The 20,163-nt window shown below is 44.8% G+C and overlaps 1 protein-coding gene across 1 annotated transcript in view; it reads right to left on the minus strand.

The window, feature by feature from the left end:
* The window catches only part of LOC121639658 (vacuolar protein sorting-associated protein 13C-like), a 271,744-nt gene that overhangs the window by 205,359 nt on the left and 46,222 nt on the right, over positions 1 to 20,163 (minus strand). Inside the window, 8 exon segments of the mRNA XM_041985039.1 lie at positions 3,157 to 3,257; positions 3,341 to 3,457; positions 3,525 to 3,675; positions 3,751 to 3,810; positions 3,968 to 4,047; positions 4,439 to 4,592; positions 4,676 to 4,776; positions 17,259 to 17,331. Coding sequence (XP_041840973.1) covers positions 3,157 to 3,257; positions 3,341 to 3,457; positions 3,525 to 3,675; positions 3,751 to 3,810; positions 3,968 to 4,047; positions 4,439 to 4,592; positions 4,676 to 4,776; positions 17,259 to 17,331 — 837 coding nt within the window.

Genomic DNA, 20,163 nt, shown 5'->3' on the forward strand with positions numbered 1-20,163 from the left:
CCGTCAGATTAGTGTCACCTCCTTCAGATTAGTGTCGCTTCAGTCAGATTAGTGTCGCTCCGTCAGATTAGTGTCGCCTCCGTCAGATTAGTGTCGCTTCAGTCAGATTAGTGTCGCCTCCGTCAGATTAGTGTCACCTCCGTCAGATTAGTGTCACCTCCGTCAGATTAGTGTCGCTTCAGTCAGATTAGTGTCGCCTCCGTCAGATTAGTGTCCTCTCCGTCAGATTAGTGCCGCCTCCGTCAGATTAGTGTCGCCTCCGTCAGATTAGTGTCACCTCAGTCAGATTAGTGTCGCCTCCGTCAGATTAGTGTCACCTCCGTCAGATTAGTGTCGCTTCAGTCAGATTAGTGTCGCCTCCGTCAGATTAGTGTCATCTCCGTCAGATTAGTGTCGCCTCCGTCAGATTAGTGTCGCCTCCGTCAGATTAGTGTCACCTCCGTCAGATTAGTGTCGCTTCAGTCAGATTAGTGTCGCCTCCGTCAGATTAGTGTCACCTCCGTCAGATTAGTGTCGCTTCAGTCAGATTAGTGTCGCCTCCATCAGATTAGTGCCACCTCTGTCAGATTAGTGTCACAGATTAGTGTCATCTCCGTCAGATTAGTGTCATCTCCGTCAGATTAGTGTCACCTCCGTCAGATTAGTGTCACCTCCGTCAGATTAGTGTCGCTTCAGTCAGATTAGTGTCGCCTCCGTCAGATTAGTGTCGCCTCCGTCAGATTAGTGTCGCTTCAGTCAGATTAGTGTCGCCTCCGTCAGATTAGTGTCGCCTCCGTCAGATTAGTGTCGCTTCAGTCAGATTAGTGTCGCCTCCGTCAGATTAGTGTCGCTTCAGTCAGATTAGTGTCGCTCCGTCAGATTAGTGTCGCCTCCGTCAGATTAGTGTCGCTTCAGTCAGATTAGTGTCGCCTCCGTCAGATTAGTGTCACCTCCGTCAGATTAGTGTCACCTCCGTCAGATTAGTGTCGCTTCAGTCAGATTAGTGTCGCCTCCGTCAGATTAGTGTCCTCTCCGTCAGATTAGTGCCGCCTCCGTCAGATTAGTGTCGCCTCCGTCAGATTAGTGTCACCTCAGTCAGATTAGTGTCGCCTCCGTCAGATTAGTGTCACCTCCGTCAGATTAGTGTCGCTTCAGTCAGATTAGTGTCGCTTCAGTCAGATTAGTGTCGCCTCCGTCAGATTAGTGTCGCCTCCGTCAGATTAGTGTCGCTTCAGTCAGATTAGTGTCGCCTCCGTCAGATTAGTGTCGCCTCCGTCAGATTAGTGTCGCTTCAGTCAGATTAGTGTCGCCTCCGTCAGATTAGTGTCCTCTCCGTCAGATTAGTGCCGCCTCCGTCAGATTAGTGTCGCCTCCGTCAGATTAGTGTCACCTCAGTCAGATTAGTGTCATCTCCGTCAGATTAGTGTCACCTCCGTCAGATTAGTGTCACCTCCGTCAGATTAGTGTCGCTTCAGTCAGATTAGTGTCGCCTCCGTCAGATTAGTGTCGCCTCCGTCAGATTAGTGTCGCTTCAGTCAGATTAGTGTCGCCTCCGTCAGATTAGTGTCGCCTCCGTCAGATTAGTGTCGCTTCAGTCAGATTAGTGTCGCCTCCGTCAGATTAGTGTCGCTTCAGTCAGATTAGTGTCGCCTCTGTCAGATTAGTGTCGCCTCCGTCAGATTAGTGTCACCTCCGTCAGATTAGTGTCGCTTCAGTCAGATTAGTGTCGCTCCGTCAGATTAGTGTCGCCTCCGTCAGATTAGTGTCGCTTCAGTCAGATTAGTGTCGCCTCCGTCAGATTAGTGTCACCTCCGTCAGATTAGTGTCACCTCCGTCAGATTAGTGTCGCTTCAGTCAGATTAGTGTCGCCTCCGTCAGATTAGTGTCATCTCCGTCAGATTAGTGTCGCCTCCGTCAGATTAGTGTCGCCTCCGTCAGATTAGTGTCGCTGTAGTCAGATTAGTGTCGCTTCAGTCAGATTAGTGTCGCCTCCGTCAGATTAGTGTCACCTCTGTCAGATTAGTGTCGCCTCCGTCAGATTAGTGTCACCTCCGTCAGATTAGTGTCGCTTCAGTCAGATTAGTGTCGCCTCCGTCAGATTAGTGTCGCCTCTGTCAGATTAGTGTCACCTCCGTCAGATTAGTGTCGCTTCAGTCAGATTAGTGTCGCCTCCGTCAGATTAGTGTCATCTCCGTCCGATTAGTGTCACCTCCGTCAGATTAGTGTCGCTTCAGTCAGATTAGTGTCGCCTCCGTCAGATTAGTGTCATCTCCGTCCGATTAGTGTCACCTCCGTCAGATTAGTGTCGCCTCCGTCAGATTAGTGTCGCTTCAGTCAGATTAGTGTCGCCTCCGTCAGATTAGTGTCGCTTCAGTCAGATTAGTGTCGCCTCCGTCAGATTAGTGTCATCTCCGTCCGATTAGTGTCACCTCCGTCAGATTAGTGTCGCCTCCGTCAGATTAGTGTCACCTCCGTCAGATTAGTGTCGCTTCAGTCAGATTAGTGTCGCCTCCGTCAGATTAGTGTCGCTTCAGTCAGATTAGTGTCGCCTCCGTCAGATTAGTCTAACCCCTAACCTATAATGTGTTTGTTATATTAAAAAACACAACTTTTTAATTTAAACTTAAACGTTGTTTGATGTAAGAACTTTTACAGGAGTATCAGTGAAACTGTACAGAAAATTAAATAAAAGTGAATGTTCAACATTTAACAGCATATATTTGTCCTAAAAACGCCAAATAATGATACAAAAACTCTAAATACATATTAGACCAAATTAGTAAAAGAAATTTAGCTTTTTATAATGTCTGACGGTGTTGACAAAAAGAAAGTGTTAACAGGAAACACAAAATGAGGAGGATGCAGTGGTACATCGTTGAACAGCCAAGACCTGGGTCTTTAATGACATAACTTCAGATTTAGTAAAATAACTAACTTTTTATTTTCAAAATTAAAACCTGTTTTATCCAAATTCCCAAGAATCAAAGAATTACTAGTATAATTAAATAATTTGAATTATTACGTTTAAACTTGTGCTCCACATTTCCTGTTTTCCCTACATTCGCCACCTGTAGTCTGCTTTGCTACGCTCAGTTTTATAAATGAGGCCCCTGGACTAGCTGTTTCAGGTCTGGGTTCTGGGCCCGGACCCCCTTAAGGCTGGTTCAGTGTTCAGACCTTCCTGTGGAGGGTAGCCATGGTGTCGGTCACCACAACATCTCTGAGTCGAGCAAACACCTCCGTCTGTTTCGCCTGTACCGACACTGAAGCATTGATTCCTGCAGAGACGTGACATCATCAGCTTGTCAGGTCATGTGACTGTGTGTCCAGGTTCTGATTGGCAGATCAAAATGTTTTGTACCTTGAACTCTGATGTTGGCAATGTTGCGGTGGTTGTCGCACACCTTAACGTGGAAACAGTCCAACACTGCGAACAGTCTGAAGCTGAAGACGCCGCTGTCCTTCTCATCTTTAGAGGCTGATGAGAAACACCTGCAGTCAGAAACACGACCTCACACACCTGAGAGCAGCAGGCAGAGACTCACCTGTCCGGCTCCGTCCAGTCAATTCCACGCACTGTTTGGCCTCTTGGCTCCGCGTGGCGCTGAGCCGAGGCGGCATGGCGGTGTTCAAGAAGTTAATGGTCGACAGCAGAGCGTTGGTGTGAAGGAGGAAGTCCAGAGAGGAAAACTCCACCTGAAACATTGACAGGTAAACACCTGACGACACGCAAGAACAACTACACCCAAAGCAGTTGAACCCCACCCCTACCTTCAGGGTCTGCTCTGTGTTGCTGAACTGGGTCTCAAAGCTCTGACCACTCGGGTCGGCCTGCAAAAACAAAGACATGTTGTGGATCAGAATCAAATCTCAGATCCAGATTTTGGTACAAACCCAGTTCTAGAAAAGTTAGTCAGGTCTCTCAGGTCTTATTTTATGCAAATAAAAGCAGATTCTCAATTCCCAGCAGAAGTTATTCTGGCCTCACCTTGATGAACTCCACCTTCAGCAGGTTGGCGTCTTGCTGCTCTGAGGAGCTGATCAGATGAAGAGGATGAGTCGTGCCACCTGGAACCAGAAACAGAACCAATCAGAGCCCACATGAAGAAGCAGCACCAGGAACCAGTTCAGGTAGTTCTAAGCAAGACTGACTGGGTCCCTCTGAGAACTGCAGTGTTTTCAGAACTGGTCTGCAAACCACCACAGAGTAGTGGGATCAGGACCTTGAGCTCATTCTGGATCCGTTAACGAGTGGGAGCTACTTTCCAGTAGCGGACCAACCATCAGGACCCTTCAGGTAGGGGTTAGAGGTAGGGTGTCCTGAAGGACAATCCAAGGGAAAAAACTATGGGAATTACAATTTGAGGTAGTGTCCTCGGGGACAATCTGAGGGAGAATCTGAGAAAGACCTTTAATCTGAGGAAAACCAGTCAGTCCTGGTGTGAAGGTGTCTCTGTACCTGGTCCATCACAGTAGTCTAGTCTGATTCCTCTGAGGTAGGAGGTGACGCTCATGTCATAGCTTCGGGTCTTTCCTTCTGCCCCCAGCTGGAAGATGCTGAAGACCAAAACAGTCTTCTCCTGGTCTTCCTGTCGGGTCAACTCCAGCAGCACCTGAACACACCAATATGTCTCGCTGGTCCTGAAATAAGACCCCCCCCACCCACCCACCCACACCTGACTTGAGCAGGACAAACCTCTCCGACTTCAAACTTCAGCTGAACGTTGGTGAGTTCCTCCAAAGCTGAGAGCTGATGGTCCTCATCTGTAGACGGTTCGCTGGTGTCATCTTCTGAATCTGAGGACACAAACAATTTGGAAAGAGGAATATATCAGCTGCTGTCTGACCATCACCATCATGATCATCATCTTCATCATCGCAACATCACCGTCATCACCATCATCATCACCACCATCATTATCATCACCACCATCATCATCATCATCACCACCATCATCATCTTCACCATCATCTTCATCATCGCAACATCACCGTCATCACCACCATCATTATCATCACTATCATCACCCTTATCATCATCGTCATCATCATCACCACTATCATTATCATCACTCTAATCATCATCTTCATCATCATCATCACCCTAATCATCATCTTCACCATCATCATCACCACCATCATTATCATCACATCATCTTCATCATCATCATCTTCATCATCATCACCACCATCATTATCATCACCATCATCTTCATCATCGCAACATCACCGTCATCACCATCATCATCACCCTTATCATCATCATCACCACTATCATTATCATCACTCTAATCATCATCTTCATCATCATCATCACCACCATCATTATCATCACCATCATCTTCATCATCATCATCTTCATCATCATCACCACTATCATTATCATCACTCTAATCATCATCTTCATCATCATCATCACCCTAATCATCATCATCATCATCACCACCATCATTATCATCACCATCATCTTCATCATCACCACCACCATCATTATCATCACCATCATCTTCATCATCATCACCACCATCATTATCATCATCATCATCTTCATCATCATCATCACCCATCAACATCATCTTTATCATCATCATCACCCTTATCATCATCATCATCTTCATCCTTATAATCATCTTCATCATCATTATCATCACCTTCATCATCTTCATCATCATCATCCTCATCCTCATCTTCATTATCATCACCCTTATCATCTTCATCATCATTACCATCACCCTTATCATCCTCTTAATCATCATCATCATCATCATCCTTATCATCATCATCAACATTATCATCACCCTCATCATCATCTACAATATCATCACCCTTATCATCATCATCATCATCATCATCCTTATCATCTTCATCATCATCATCATCATCATCACCATCAACCACTTGTAGGACAAAGTGTGACAAACATAAAAACAAATCGTGACCAGTATCAGAGCAGTAACAACGTCTGTGGCATAAAACACTTTGGACCCACCTTCAACTACCTTAGAACTCACCTGAGACCTGAACCAGGAACCAGAACTAACATACCCAGATATCTCTTTGTTACCCAGACATCCGGCGGTTCTACGAAGCTGGTTATTAACTCGGTAATTCATCCCAGAGTTTTCCATCTGGATCAGAGCGTGCTCACCTAAAAGGGGCGGAGTTTGCAGTGTCTGACCAATCACAGACATGGAGAAACCCTGCAGAGCCGCTACTTCACCGTGGAGGAGCAGACCGTTATTCTTGAGGAAATATGAAGAATTAAAAACACCATCCTGGCCAAAAGCAACACTGTTGCCATAGCAACAACCAGGAAGGAATGCTGACTCTGTTAAAGGCTAAATTAGTGACATTATACAACATTAATTAACTGGACAATATAAACGGACATCAATCTGATCACTCAGTTTCATCTTATCACAGCGCTTACGTTTCGGGCAGAGCTTCCTCCTTTTCATTTATAACCCCCGCAGACTTACGTACGTTTGTCTGTCAGCATCATAACTCAAAACGTTATGGATGGACTCTGGTTAGATTTTCAGAAAATGTCAGAAATGGAAGAAGATCACTTCTTCACTGCACCCTTTCGGCTGTGATGTGCACCCCAGCCTGCCCTGCGGTGGGTGGTTGCTATGGCGACAGCCTCTATGGACATGGGTGGACTGGCTTCTGGTGTGGACAGATATCCATGATATTGTTTCCTCACAGCAGCCTCAGGCCAGATGTTTATCACTTCTAGTATTTATACCTACACTCAGTTTAGAGGCAGAAAGTAGGGAGTCATGTTAGTGCAGAATGGTGGGGGGGGGTTGCTTTGTGTGTGCGCGCGCGTGTGAAAGAGACTTCATTTCAGTTTATTCACACACACTCCCATATTTACATTCAACTTTAAACAGAAGTTTAGCTGTGAGTAATGTGTGAATCAGAGCTACCTGAGAAGCTAACACAAGCTCTGTAGAGGGAGTCCGAGTAGATAAAGACACAAAGACTGAAACAAATACGTAATAAAGAGAAAAAAGATAAAACAAGACAACGTCCTCATACAACATCAACATACCTACTTACAACATCTATTCAACACAAAGACACAAAACTTTTCCAAATAAATCTAGGGCCATAATTATTAAAGCATATATGAACTGATCAGTTTACCTTTAACATTTCAACACTTTCAAATTCTTCTCGAGCTCGTTCCAAATCTGCAGCCCTACACCCAATACTCGTATTAGTCCTCATGTGTCATCCTGTGTCATGGACTCCAAACTGGAATCAGTTCTACCAGCCTGACTTCATTTTTTAACAGTCTGGAACATCACGCATGCATTTTGGAATAAATTCAACTCAGTAAGTCGGAGAAGACGGAAACGATGGAAGAGAGGACGAGTGGGGGCATTAAAACTGGACCAAGTCAGGGCTCGCAATATTTTCATTTCTAGGTTTTGTAGTTTCTTTAAATGACTGGGGAATGTGTTCCACCATATGACATTACAGTAGGTCAAATGGGGCTCAATCAAGGTTTTGTACAAGGTAAGAAGAGCAGTTTGAGGAAGAAATCTTAAAAACAGACCCACGTATTTAGATAATGTTGATATTAAGTGCTCTGCACAGCTTGTAAAGCGAAGGACTCATCAATGAGCACCTCCAGGAACTTCGTGGAACTGACTTGTAATAGATTCTCATCATTTACCTTGAGGCAGATCTGGTTCGTATCGATTGCATTTTTATTTGATCCAAACACAACGTAATTAGTTTTACTGATGTTAAGAGATCATTTATTACACTTGAACCCGAAGTCGATATTTTTAGTTCAGAGTTTAAAGATGCTGTGTGTCCGCTGTGTTATTGTGAGGCAGGAACCAATCAGTATCATCTGCAAACATAACCTCATGTAATGTTTGAGAAGAATTTACCAAGTCAGTAATATAGATTATGAAAAGGCCCCAGAATTGACCCCTGGGGGACCCCATATTTGATTTTCCTTGTTTTGTGATGTATGGTTATTTACATATTGTTGTCGACCGTACAGGTAACGTCTGAACGTCTGAACATGCTCCAGCTACTCCTGCTGGACGACGGCATGCTCCAGCTACTCCTGCTGGAAGAAGGCACGCTCCAGCTACTCCTGCTGGACGACGGCACGCTCCAGCTACTCCTGCTGGACGACGGCACGCTCCAGCTACTCCTGCTGGACGACGGCACGCTCCACCTACTCCTGCTGGACGACGGCACGCTCCAGCTACTCCTGCTGGACGAAGGCACGCTCCAGCTACTCCTGCTGGACGACGGCACGCTCCAGCTACTCCTGCTGGCCGACGGCATGCTCCAGCTACTCCTGCTGGACGAAGGCACGCTCCAGCTACTCCTGCTGGACGACGGCATGCTCCACCTACTCCTGCTGGCCGACGGCACGCTCCAGCTACTCCTGCTGGATGAATGCATGCTCCAGCTACTCCTGCTGGACGACGGCATGCTCCAGCGACTCCTGCTGGACGACGGCATGCTCCAGCGACTCCTGCTGGCCGACGGCACTCTCCACCTACTCCTGCTGGACGACGGCACGCTCCAGCTACTCCTGCTGGACGACGGCACGCTCCAGCGACTCCTGCTGGACGACGGCACGCTCCAGCTACTCCTGCTGGACGACGGCACGCTCCAGCGACTCCTGCTGGCCGACGGCACTCTCCACCTACTCCTGCTGGACGACGGCACGCTCCAGCTACTCCTGCTGGACGACGGCACGCTCCAGCGACTCCTGCTGGCCGACGGCACTCTCCACCTACTCCTGCTGGACGACGGCACGCTCCAGCTACTCCTGCTGTACGACGGCACGCTCCAGCTACTCCTGCTGGACGAAGGCACGCTCCAGCTACTCCTGCTGGACAACGGCACGCTCCACCTACTCCTGCTGGACGAAGGCACGCTCCAGCTACTCCTGCTGGACGACGGCATGCTCCAGCTACTCCTGCTGGACGAAGGCACGCTCCAGCTACTCCTGCTGGACGACGGCATGCTCCAGCTACTCCTGCTGGATGAATGCATGCTCCAGCTACTCCTGCTGGACGACGGCATGCTCCACCTACTCCTGCTGTACGAAGGCACGCTCCAGCTACTCCTGCTGGACGAATGCATGCTCCAGCTACTCCTGCTGGACGACAGCATGCTCCAGCTACTCCTGCTGGACGACGGCATGCTCCAGCTACTCCTGCTGGACAAGAACATGCTCCAGCTACTCCTGCTGGACGAGAGCTCTTCAGACGTAAGATGATTTTAGAAAGTTCAGTAGCATCAGTCGCTTCGATGAAAAAGAGCTGAAATAATTGCCGGATAGATCATGTTTAGAAGAGAATCCTTCGGGAGGCCTGATTTTATCGGCCCGGTCTTCTATGGAAACAAAACGATCCTTTAAGGTGTCGGCGAGTAAAAGGTAAGTTACCCTTAACAGAAGACTTCTGACCTCCATTTAAAACTTCATTTAAACTTGGCCAGGTCCTTTTACAGCCGCCCTGTGCTGCTGCAATATTCTCGGTGTAAATGACATTTTCTTAATATACGAGTGAGTTTGCTTCTGTACCTGTAAAGTTTCTTCCCGTCTTCATCTCCAGGGGTTTTTATGTGGCTCTTCTAGACTTTACTTTTCTGTTTTATCTGTTTTCAGTGACCTTCTGGTAAGCCAGGGGTTACAGTGTGTATGAAGTCTTCTCAGGGGTTGTGTTGTGGATAGAAGCAGTTAGTTCGTGAATCAGGTTGTTATAAGCGGTATGGGATCACGCCGACGGTGGGGAGGTGCAGGTTTACGTGGCAGGTTAAAGAACAACGCAACAGGAAAGTGGTCAGATGTGTCGACATAACTGTACCAGACTCCAGCGTAGAATTTTGAATATTTGTGACAATATTACCGACGACAGGCTGGATGAGTTACTCTAGTAAAAGTACTTATAGAGGGGAAAATGAAGACAGAGTATTTAAAAAGTCATTTTTAATTACAGCATCCCTGGAGAGGCGTCTGCTGATGTCTGAGGAGGATCCAGTTATTATTTTTCCTGTTTGGTACATGAAGAGTTTCCTCTAATTTACTATTAAAACAGCAGGACGCAGTCAGGAGGTCCATAAATTACAACCTTCACTAGTTTTTTTTTTTTTTTTTTTTTTTTCCATTTATATTTTTTATTGTTTTTTGTATAAAGATTACAAACATTACAAGTGTTGACGTGAACTTGCTACAGTTGAGGGGGGGGGGGGCAGATACAGAAAAAAAACAAAACAAAAAAAAAACCCATTCACAATTATACAAAATCAGGCCTCACTTTTTGTACATATCTTATCCATTTCGACCAGAATTTCTCAAAAACATCCTCCTGTGACTTCAGCCTAAATGTTAATCTTTCCATCACAAAGATATTATATATCTGGCCGATCCATTCATCCACGTTAGGAGTTTCTGTCTTAAGCCACTTACGAGTTATGGCCTTTTTGGAGGCCACCAGTAACACTCCAAAGAGGTATTTGTCGGGCTTTTGTAGGTTAAGATCTTCCAGGTTTCCTAAATATAATGATACAAAGTGGAATTGTATTTTCCTTTTGAATACAGCCTCCAGGACCTTATGCATTTCCTTCCAAAATGGAACTACAAGGGGGCAACCCCAAAATATGTGAAAATGGTTTGCTAAATTATGTCCACATAACCTCCAGCAGCTGGCCCGGTGAGAGTATTTAGTCTTTTGTGCTGGAGTACAAAAATAGCGAATCACATTCTTCCAACTGAATTCCTTCCAGGAAGGGGCACTTGTTGTGGACCACTGCTGGATACTAATTCTATCCCATTCTTCTGTTGTTAGAGTTAGATTGCCCTCTGCTTCCCATCTTGCCTTTATATGCAGTGTATTATCACCCTGTAGATTGGATAATGTCTGATAGATTCTAGAAATAATTTTTTGGTGGGGTGCATCTTTGTATGCATTTTTAATTATGTCTATAATTTCTTCGTTCTTATTAAATAGTTCTAGTCGTTTCAGTTTCTTGTTTAAAAAATCCCTGATTTGTAAGTATCTAAAGAGGTCTTGATTATTCAGTTCGAATTTATCCTTAAGGTCCTGGAAGCTCATCACTTTCCCATCCTTTAACAGAGTATAGTATGTTGTAAGACCTTTATTAGACCATGTTTTAAATACTGAATCAGTTTTACTGGGTAGGAACTCTGGGTCGTGAGCAAACCATTTTAAGTTTTCGGCCCTTTCTTTTAATTGATACTTTTTAAGTATGTTGCCCCATATCTTCATTGAGCTTTTTATCCAAGGGTTGTCTGAATCTGTTAAAAATTTTGTCATTGTGGGATCTCCTAACAGAGTTGTGACCGGGAAGTTTCCACCCAAGGAGCTCTCAATCTCCTTCCATCTCGAGTTGTAACTAGGTTTACACCATCCTATCAGTGGTCCTATTTGAGTTGCTCTGTAATAATCATACAGACATGGAAGGCCCAGTCCTCCTGTCCCCTTGGGTAGCTGAAGTGTTTTATACTTGACTCTTGGCCTTTTACCCGCCCATACAAATCCAGAAGTAACTTTATCCCATTCTGCGAAGAACCGATCTGGCTTCTCAATAGGAACTGAATGAAATAAATATAGCATTCTTGGGAGAATATTCATTTTTATTGAGTCTACCCTAGAAGACATGCTTAAGTATGGGATTAAGTTCCATCTATTAATGTCTGACAGAATGTCTTTTTTGAGTGGGGAGTAATTAATTTCCTCTAATCTAGTTAGATCCATGGGTAGGTAGATGCCTAAGTACTTTATAGATTCTTTGTCCCAGTCCATTTTATATTGACTACGCAGGCATGGAGGGGGGTTATAGTTACTTCTGAGAACTTGTGTTTTTTGTTCATTCAATTTATATCCTGAGTACGATCCGTATTCCCTTAGTACTGACATGAGCTCTGGGAAGGATTCAGTTGGGTCTGATAGATAAACTAGAACATCATCCGCAAACAAAGCCAATTTCTGTTCACCTGCTGCCATGTTAATTCCTTTTATTTTTTTATTTTCCCTAATCCACTGGGCCAGCGGTTCTATAAAAATAGCGAATAGAAGTGGACTCAATGGACAACCCTGTCGTGTGGATCTTTCAAGGCCGAAGCAGTCCGAAAGTTCACCATTAATCTTCAATCTAGCTGTTGGTCTATTATATAGAGCTTTCAGTGTAGTAATAATTGATTCACTAAACCCAAATTTTAGCATTACTCTAAATAGAAATTCCCATCTCACAGAGTCGAAGGCTTTTTCAGCATCCAGGCTCAGTAACACAGCTTGTATTTTATTCAAATTTAAATGCCTAATAATTTGCAATGATCTTCTAACATTGTCATGTGTTTGACGTGATTTAACAAATCCAGTTTGGTCTAAATGTATTATTTTTGGCATAATTCTCTCGAGTCTCTTCACTATAATTGATGCGAATAGTTTATAATCTAAGTTTAATATGCTTATTGGTCTATAATTTGAACATTCCGACTTGTCTTTTCCTTCTTTAGGAATGACAGAGATTATAGCCTGTTTCCATGAAGGGGGAGCTTCTCCCTTTGTCAGGACCCAATTAAATGTTTTTAATAACACTGGTGTCAGCGCCTCCCTCAGTTTCTTGTACCACTCGGCAGTAAAACCATCTGTACCTGGTGTTTTATTAATTTTAAGCCTACCAATTGCAGATTGAATTTCTTCTTTTGTAATTTGTGCCGTTAGTATTTTATTTTCATCGTCCGAGAGAGTTGGTAAACTTAACCTCTTAAGTAAGCTCTCCATTTTTTGATCGTTATCTGTGTGTGGTTGTGAGTACAATTTTTCATAGTATCTCTTAAAGCAATCCTTAATTTTATCTATCTCATGCACTTCTACTTTAGTTTCAGGATGCTTTATCTTGTACACTGTGTTGTCTGCTTGTTGCCTTTTCAGTCTGTATGCCAATTGTTTCAAATGTTTAGTCCCCCCTTCATAATAACTTTGTTTGGTGAACATTAGTTTCTTTTGGATTTCTTGGTTATATATTTCCTCAATCTGATTTCTCTTTTTTGTCATTTCTAATTTTGTATTGGAGTCAATAGTATTCTTGTGCTTGGTCTCTAAGGCTAGTAATTCTGTCTGTAGTATTTTAAGTCTTGCATCTTTAGTTTTTTTTAAATTAGAAGTTATGGCAATAATTCTTCCTCTCATCACTGCCTTGCAGGCGTCCCAGAGAATAGGTGGAGATGTCTCGTCCTTATCGTTAAATTCCAAGTATTCGGCGATATCTTTAGATAGCTGTTCACATGTCTGTTCATTTAATATACTAGAGTTTAGTTTCCAGTGAGTCTGCGGTCTCCTCTGATTCAATAATAAAGACAAATACAGGGGGCAGTGGTCCGAAATATCTCCAGTCCCAATATGACACTCCTGTACTCTGTTAATATCATTACAGAATGAGAAAAAATAGTCAATTCTTGAATAAGAAGCATGTGGAGCGGAGTAAAAGGTGTAGTTCCTTGTAGTTGGATTCAAATGCCTCCAAATATCAACTAACCCTATCTCCGCTATCATAAGATTTATTTTCTTTGTTAATTTTTGTGATTGGGATGTCCTTTTTCCTGATGAGTCTAAATGTGGTTTCAACGTAATGTTGAAATCACCCCCACTTATGAGTATACCTTCAGTCTCTGTCACCACCCTATCTAATATTTGTGTGTAAAATTCAACTGTGGCTCCAGGAGGGATATATACATTATAAAAGGTAACCATCTCACCATTTACTTTACCCTGTACCAGTACAAATCTACCTTCTTTATCCTTAATTGTTGCTATGTGTTCAAAAACAACCCTCCTAGATATTAATATGACCACCCCTCTTGTATGTTTAGAGCCATTTGACGAGAAAAAGGCATGCTTGAAACCTTGTCTTTTAAGCTTCTCATGTTCCAAACCGGCCATATGTGTCTCTTGCAAAAATGCCACATCAATATTTTCCCTTTTCAATTTACTAAGAATTTTCCTCTGTTTAGTTGGGCTTTGAAGCCCATTTACATTGAGAGAGAAAACCTTAATCATTCAACCTTGTATAAGTATAATGTAAAGCCATTACTTCCATGGATTTTCAATGAAACAAAAAATATAAAAGCCCCCAATGTTAACACAGAACTAGAACCTGTAATAATGAACACTAACAATAACATAGTTAAAACGTCTTCCATATACTTGGGATCCTTTGACCCCTTTAGGTCTCTGTTGGTGAGAGGGGAGCGAAGACCCACTACGAGGTGGGGGCTCCCCCTAGCGGTGAAGTTGCTGTCCAGCATGTACACCTCACTCTCACTAGACGAGTCCAACAAATACTGAACACTGTAGCCTACAACCGAACTCACTTCACTTATTTACTAAATGGACAGAGAATTTGTTACCTCCATGTTGAAAGACTGTTGAAAGATATGAACCCTGCCTTCACCGTTTTTCTGTTTAAAATCCTCTTCGATACTCCTTCAGTTTACGCCTAGCCCGCTCTTCAGTTTGTGATCTCCTGTTCTCGGTGTCCACGTCTTGCCATGGGAATGCGTTGCGTATCTTCTCTTCAATGCTGAGGGCCGATGTTACGCGTGTAGTGGCCACCTCTATGCCCCTCGTTCTCAGCTCCCTCGCTGCGTCCTCCGCGTCCCCGTAGGTCCGCGCGCCGGAACTCCAGTGGATGCGGATCCGAGTGAAAGGCGTTTGAAAGCGAATGCCTTTCTCTCTGAGTGCCTTTTTAATCACCCCATAGGTTTTGCGCTTCTCCATGACTTCATAAGCATAATCGTGGTCAAAGAATATCTGTTTATTGTCCCATAGCACCTTTTTCTTCCAGGCGAGTCTGAGGACAGTTTCTTTTACGTCGAACTGGAGGAAATTGACGATTAAAGATCTCGGTGTTGCGTCTGGCCCAGCGGGCTTTTGTGTCGAGGCTCTATGTGCGCGCTGGATTTGGAGAGACATACCATTGGGTAGAGGCAGTTCCTTTGCGAGTAGATTTTGTACAAAATCTATGACTGATTCGCCCTCTGAGTCCTCCGGCACTCCGTAAATGCGGATGTTGTTTCTTCTGGATCTACTTTCCAAGTCAGTCACCTTTTCTCTAAGTTTGCGTTGTTCTTTCAGAAGGCTGAGTAGCGCCTCTTTGGTTACCACGCCACTGTCTTCTATCTCCGCAATACGCTCCTCTGCCTCAGTGATGGCCTTGCCCTGTGACTGCAGTGTGGCCGCACATTCAGTTAGCTTTTGGTTCAGTTCCTGTTTAAACGTAGTCAGTTCGTCCGTCAGCCTTCTTCCAATTTCTTCTTTTAGTCCCGTAAATGACGCTTGAATATCTCTTTTAAAGCTGCCAAGCTCCTGGGACACCTTTAGTATTTCCCGTAAAATATCTCCTCCCGTTTCTTGTGTTGTATCTTTGCTAGTTGGCTCGCGGCCGCCATCTTCCACTTCGAGTTGCTCCATTTGTTCGTTTTGGGTCGTCCTTTCTTCTTCAGTCGTCAGTTGTTTTATACTTCTCTGTCCTCTTTTCGATTTGCCCCTTCTCATAACGCTTTTATTTAATTCTGAGTCGTGTCACTCGAGTATGAGGGGTATTTTTAGTTTGGTTGTAACGGAGCTAAGCGACTATGCGTCCATCACACAGCCCGTCACACCGGAAGCCCCCCACTAGTTTTTATTTTAATGTCCGAGTAATCATCCTTCAAGGCCATATCTTCACAACCATTTAGGTGGAGTCTGGAGTTAACGTATAAACATACTCCTCCACCCGTCCTCCATCCGTCCTCATGATCAAACTTATAGCGCTCTAGTATTAATCTATGACCAGGTTTCCCTACAAGCAGTGACATCGCCGTCACAGACAGTAGCAGAAAGTAGAGAAACTAAGCGATCGTGGTGTTTGGTTAAACTTCTTATGTTTAACCCATTAAGGCCCAAGCCATGAAAAAATGGTAAGAAAAGTCTAATTTTTTAATATGAGGCCTTTATTTGGCCCTTTAACAAAATATAACAAAAAAATAACATTTTTTTGGGGGGGGGGGGGGGGGGGGGTATCTACCATTTATTACCATGTGATACATTAAATATTATAATGTGGTTTTCTGCTTCTGGGTATCTATTAGGGGACAGAAGACAAGTATCAGACTGTGTTCACCAGGATTTTGAGCAAAGTTTATACCATAAATTAAAGCAAAATGTCTCAGAAACTTTATGTAACATATATGTCACATCGGGCTCTTCTGGGTTAAATGGGTCACAGAGAAATTGTTGTCGACATTTAAGTATTTAAACTGTTCAGGATCATATCGTTTACAAATTTTATATATATATCTATATATATATATATAGATATATATATATGAAATTATATTATTTTCCCAGAATCCAGTTTGCTGGATTTAATGAGGAGATAGGGATCATTTTGCCATTAGAGCTTCCAATTAAAAAATAAAGCCACAATCTCTGGCTATAAGGATATTAAATAATTTAATAAATGTCTGGTGGAGGTCGGCATTCTCAGTCTCCATCCAGGTCTTCAGAGGCTCCGCCCCCATTTGTGTTGGAATATTAATTCCTCACCACGAAGACACGAGTAGTTGTGGTTCCATAAATTCCTGGTTCAGCAGTTCTGCCATGTGTGAGCGTTATTATTAAGCTCTTTATCTCAGATCAACCCTGGTGGAGCTAAACGGGAACAAGTCCAGAACCAGGACAGAAACATTCTTCACAGCTCTCAGAAACCAGACCAGGCTCCATTTCTTCATCTAAAGGACACATCTGTTCCTAAAAACTCCTCCTCTCACCATCCACCACCACCCTGGATGGGATCTTCTAAGAATGGGCGGGGCATTTTCCAGGAGATCTGATTGGTCATTTATTATATGGATTTATACTTGATCTCTGATCTGGAGCAGGTTAGCTGTTACCATGGTGATTTAACCTGGTAAGAAGTTAACCAGCTTCCTTGGATAGAAACCCCGGGTTAACCCTGAAGTTACCTGGATAAGAGAAAATCCAGCTTCCTGGTTCAGGCCAGGATCAGGACATTTACTGAATCAATTACTGTAATGATGTCAGGAACAGACGACTTGGTGAAGAGGAACTTCGTGGCTTGTTTACTTCTTTTACATATAAACACATTTTTATTTATCACCCAGAAACAGTTTCATCCCCCTGATTATGCATAAGTGGAATCTGTCACCAGAATACACACATGTTAACATTTCAAAATCCTCATTTGTTTGTTCCAGAAACACAGACCTGTTTCCAGGGCATCAAGGAGACCAGGATGGATGCTGGGTATCGGCCGACCGGCATCAGCCAGCAACAAAACCTGAAGAAACAAAAGTTCTGATTTGGTGAAACCTGAAAAAAATCCAAAGCCCACAAACTTCCCCCCGACGGCATCCATCAGTCCCCTGTTACCTGAGTCCAGACCAGGGCTGGGAGAGTATTCCATAAAATAGATCAATATAATTTTTCTTTTATGATGATTTATTTTTTATAAAAATCTGGATTCTTTTCCTCTTGTATGCACTGCAAACGCTTTCCTGGGCTTCCATGATTAGCGGGCTCGGACCTCCTTCCGCACCAGAACGCTGGTTGTCTGAGAGCTCTAACAGATTTACAGGGAAGTGAGACGTCACTCACACCTGGAATTTAGCTGCATATAACCGCAGGAGAAATGCTGCTTGCTATGAGATCCAGAGACAACTTCAGCACACAGACTCTCATTTCAAGACGACCTACTAGGTGGGGCACAGAGGCGAGTGCTTGGGGGCCAGGCCTTTGCCCATGAGGCTCACTCGGGCTCAGCCCGAAAGGGTGACATTGGCCCCCCTCGTGGGCTCACCATCTGCAGGAGGGGCCATAGGGGTCGGGTGCATTGTGAGCTGGGCGCCTGCCAGAGGTGGGGACCCTGGGGGTATGATCCACGGCTGCAGAAGCTAGCTCTAGGGACGTGGAATGTCACCTCTCTGGCGGGGAAGGACCCTGAACTGGTGCGCGAGGTTGAGCGGTTCCGGCTAGATATAGTTGTACTCACCTCGATGCACGGCTTGGGGTCTGGAACCACTGTCCTTGAGAGGGGCTGGACCCTCTTCCATTCTGGAGTTGCTCCCGGTGAGAGGCGCTGAGCAGGTGTGGGCATGCTTATTGCCCCCCGACTTGGCGCCTGTACGTTGGGGTTTACCCCGGTGGACGAAAGGGTAGCCTCCCTCACCTTCGGGTGGGGGGACGAGTCCTGACTGTTGTTTGTGCTTATGCACCAAACAGCAGTTCAGAGTACCCACCCTTTTTGGAGTCCTTGGGGGGGGGGGGGGGGGGGGGGGGGGGTGTTGGAGAGCACTCCTTCCGGGGACTCCCTCGTTCTGCTGGGGGACTTCAATGCTCACGTGGACAATGACAGCGAGACCTGGAGGGGCGTGATTGAGAGGAACGGCCCCCCTAATCTGAATCCTAGTGGTGTTTTGTTGTTGGACTTCTGTGCTCGTCATGGCCTGTCCATAACGAACACCTTGTTCAGGCATAAGAATGTCCACATGTGCACTTGGCACCAGGACACTCCAGGCTGCAGTTCGATGATCGACTTTGTAGTCGTGTCATCGGACTTGCGGCCGCATGTCCTGGACACTCGGGTGAGGAGAGGGGCGGAGCTGTCAAGTGATCACCACCTGGTGGTGAGTTGGCTCAGATGGTGGGGGAGGATGCCGGTCAGGCCTGGCAGACCCAAGCGTGTTGTGAGGGTCTGCTGGGAACGTCTCGCAGAGTCCCCTGTCAGAAAGAGTTTTAACTCCCATCTCCGGCAGAGCTTCAACCATGTCCTGGGTGAGGCAGGGGACATTGAGTCCGAGTTGGCTGTATTTCGTGCCTCTATTGTTGAGATGGCCAGACCCAGGACACGCTGGACGGACTACATCTCTCAGCTGGCCTGGGAACTCCTCGGGATCCCCCCAGATTAACTGGTGAATGTGGCAGGGGAGAGGGAAGTCTGGGTTTCCCTGCTTAGGCAGCAGCTGCCCCCGTGACCCGACTCCGGTTAAGTGGCAGAAAATGGATGGATGGATGGATGAATGGAAGGAAAAAATCAGAAATCGAATTTGGTTGAAAAAAATCTGACATTTTATTTTTAGGTCATGTAACACAGCCCTGATCCAGACCAGTGGCCTCATTTCTAAAGCTGGCGTAGGAACAAAGACTAGTCAACTTTTGGGATTTATAAAATCTAAACTTGACGGGAAAATGTTTCTTCCTCCACGGCAACTCTGATCCAGACGTACGCACAAAATCTAGAAAAACAGGAAACGGTCCAGAATAAAACCAGGAAATGATGTGAAATGTGAGACATTTGTACAAAATCCACTATTACCTTCCACACCACATGTTAGATATTAAAGCTGTTTGTAGAAATGAAATATGACACATTCTATATTAATCCTCCTAAGAGCCATGCTTGGGAAAACCAGGATTTCCAGGAAAAAGGGAGAAGATGTTAATAAGAAGTTCAACCACTACAACATGTTCTGTCATTGTGAAACAAAACTTCCATGTTATAAAACCCATCCAGATAAATAAGGTGCCAGTCTGCTGCCAGCATGTAGCAGTCAGTAAAAGAACAGGTGGAAAATAGCTTCAGTCATTCATTCAGCAGGGCCTTAGAGTGCTGGATGGAGTTTCTGGCCTCACCCTCTCCAACCACAGCTGCATCCCCGTCCACCCAGCTGAAACACCCAAGAACTAGAAAGAAATATAATTTCCTAGAAATAATATATTACCACTAAATAAACTGCTACCAACCTCAGATGTATCTGTATATATTTATTTTATCCATTAAAACAAAAGATTACATAAATGGCATCAGTACTGTCATTTAGCAAACACTTTTCTTCAAAGTGATTCACCCCTGTTGGATTCAAACTTTGGTCTCCTGCATGGCAGACGGATGCTCTACCGACTGAGATATCCAGCCGAATCCTCTCTGGCGTGTTTTCCTCTGACATGGCGTTGACAGCATCTACACCTGCTGCCCTCCTCCGCCTTCCTGACCCTGGTGATGACAACGCCGTCCCCAACAGATAGAACCTGCTCTAGTTTTCCAACGTGGTCCATCAGGATCTCAGTCTCACATTCCGGAGAAATACGCTTCTTTCTTCTTTTCCCTCCTGAG

This window comes from Melanotaenia boesemani, chromosome 1 (assembly GCF_017639745.1).
Source record: "Melanotaenia boesemani isolate fMelBoe1 chromosome 1, fMelBoe1.pri, whole genome shotgun sequence".
NCBI lineage: Eukaryota > Metazoa > Chordata > Actinopteri > Atheriniformes > Melanotaeniidae > Melanotaenia > Melanotaenia boesemani.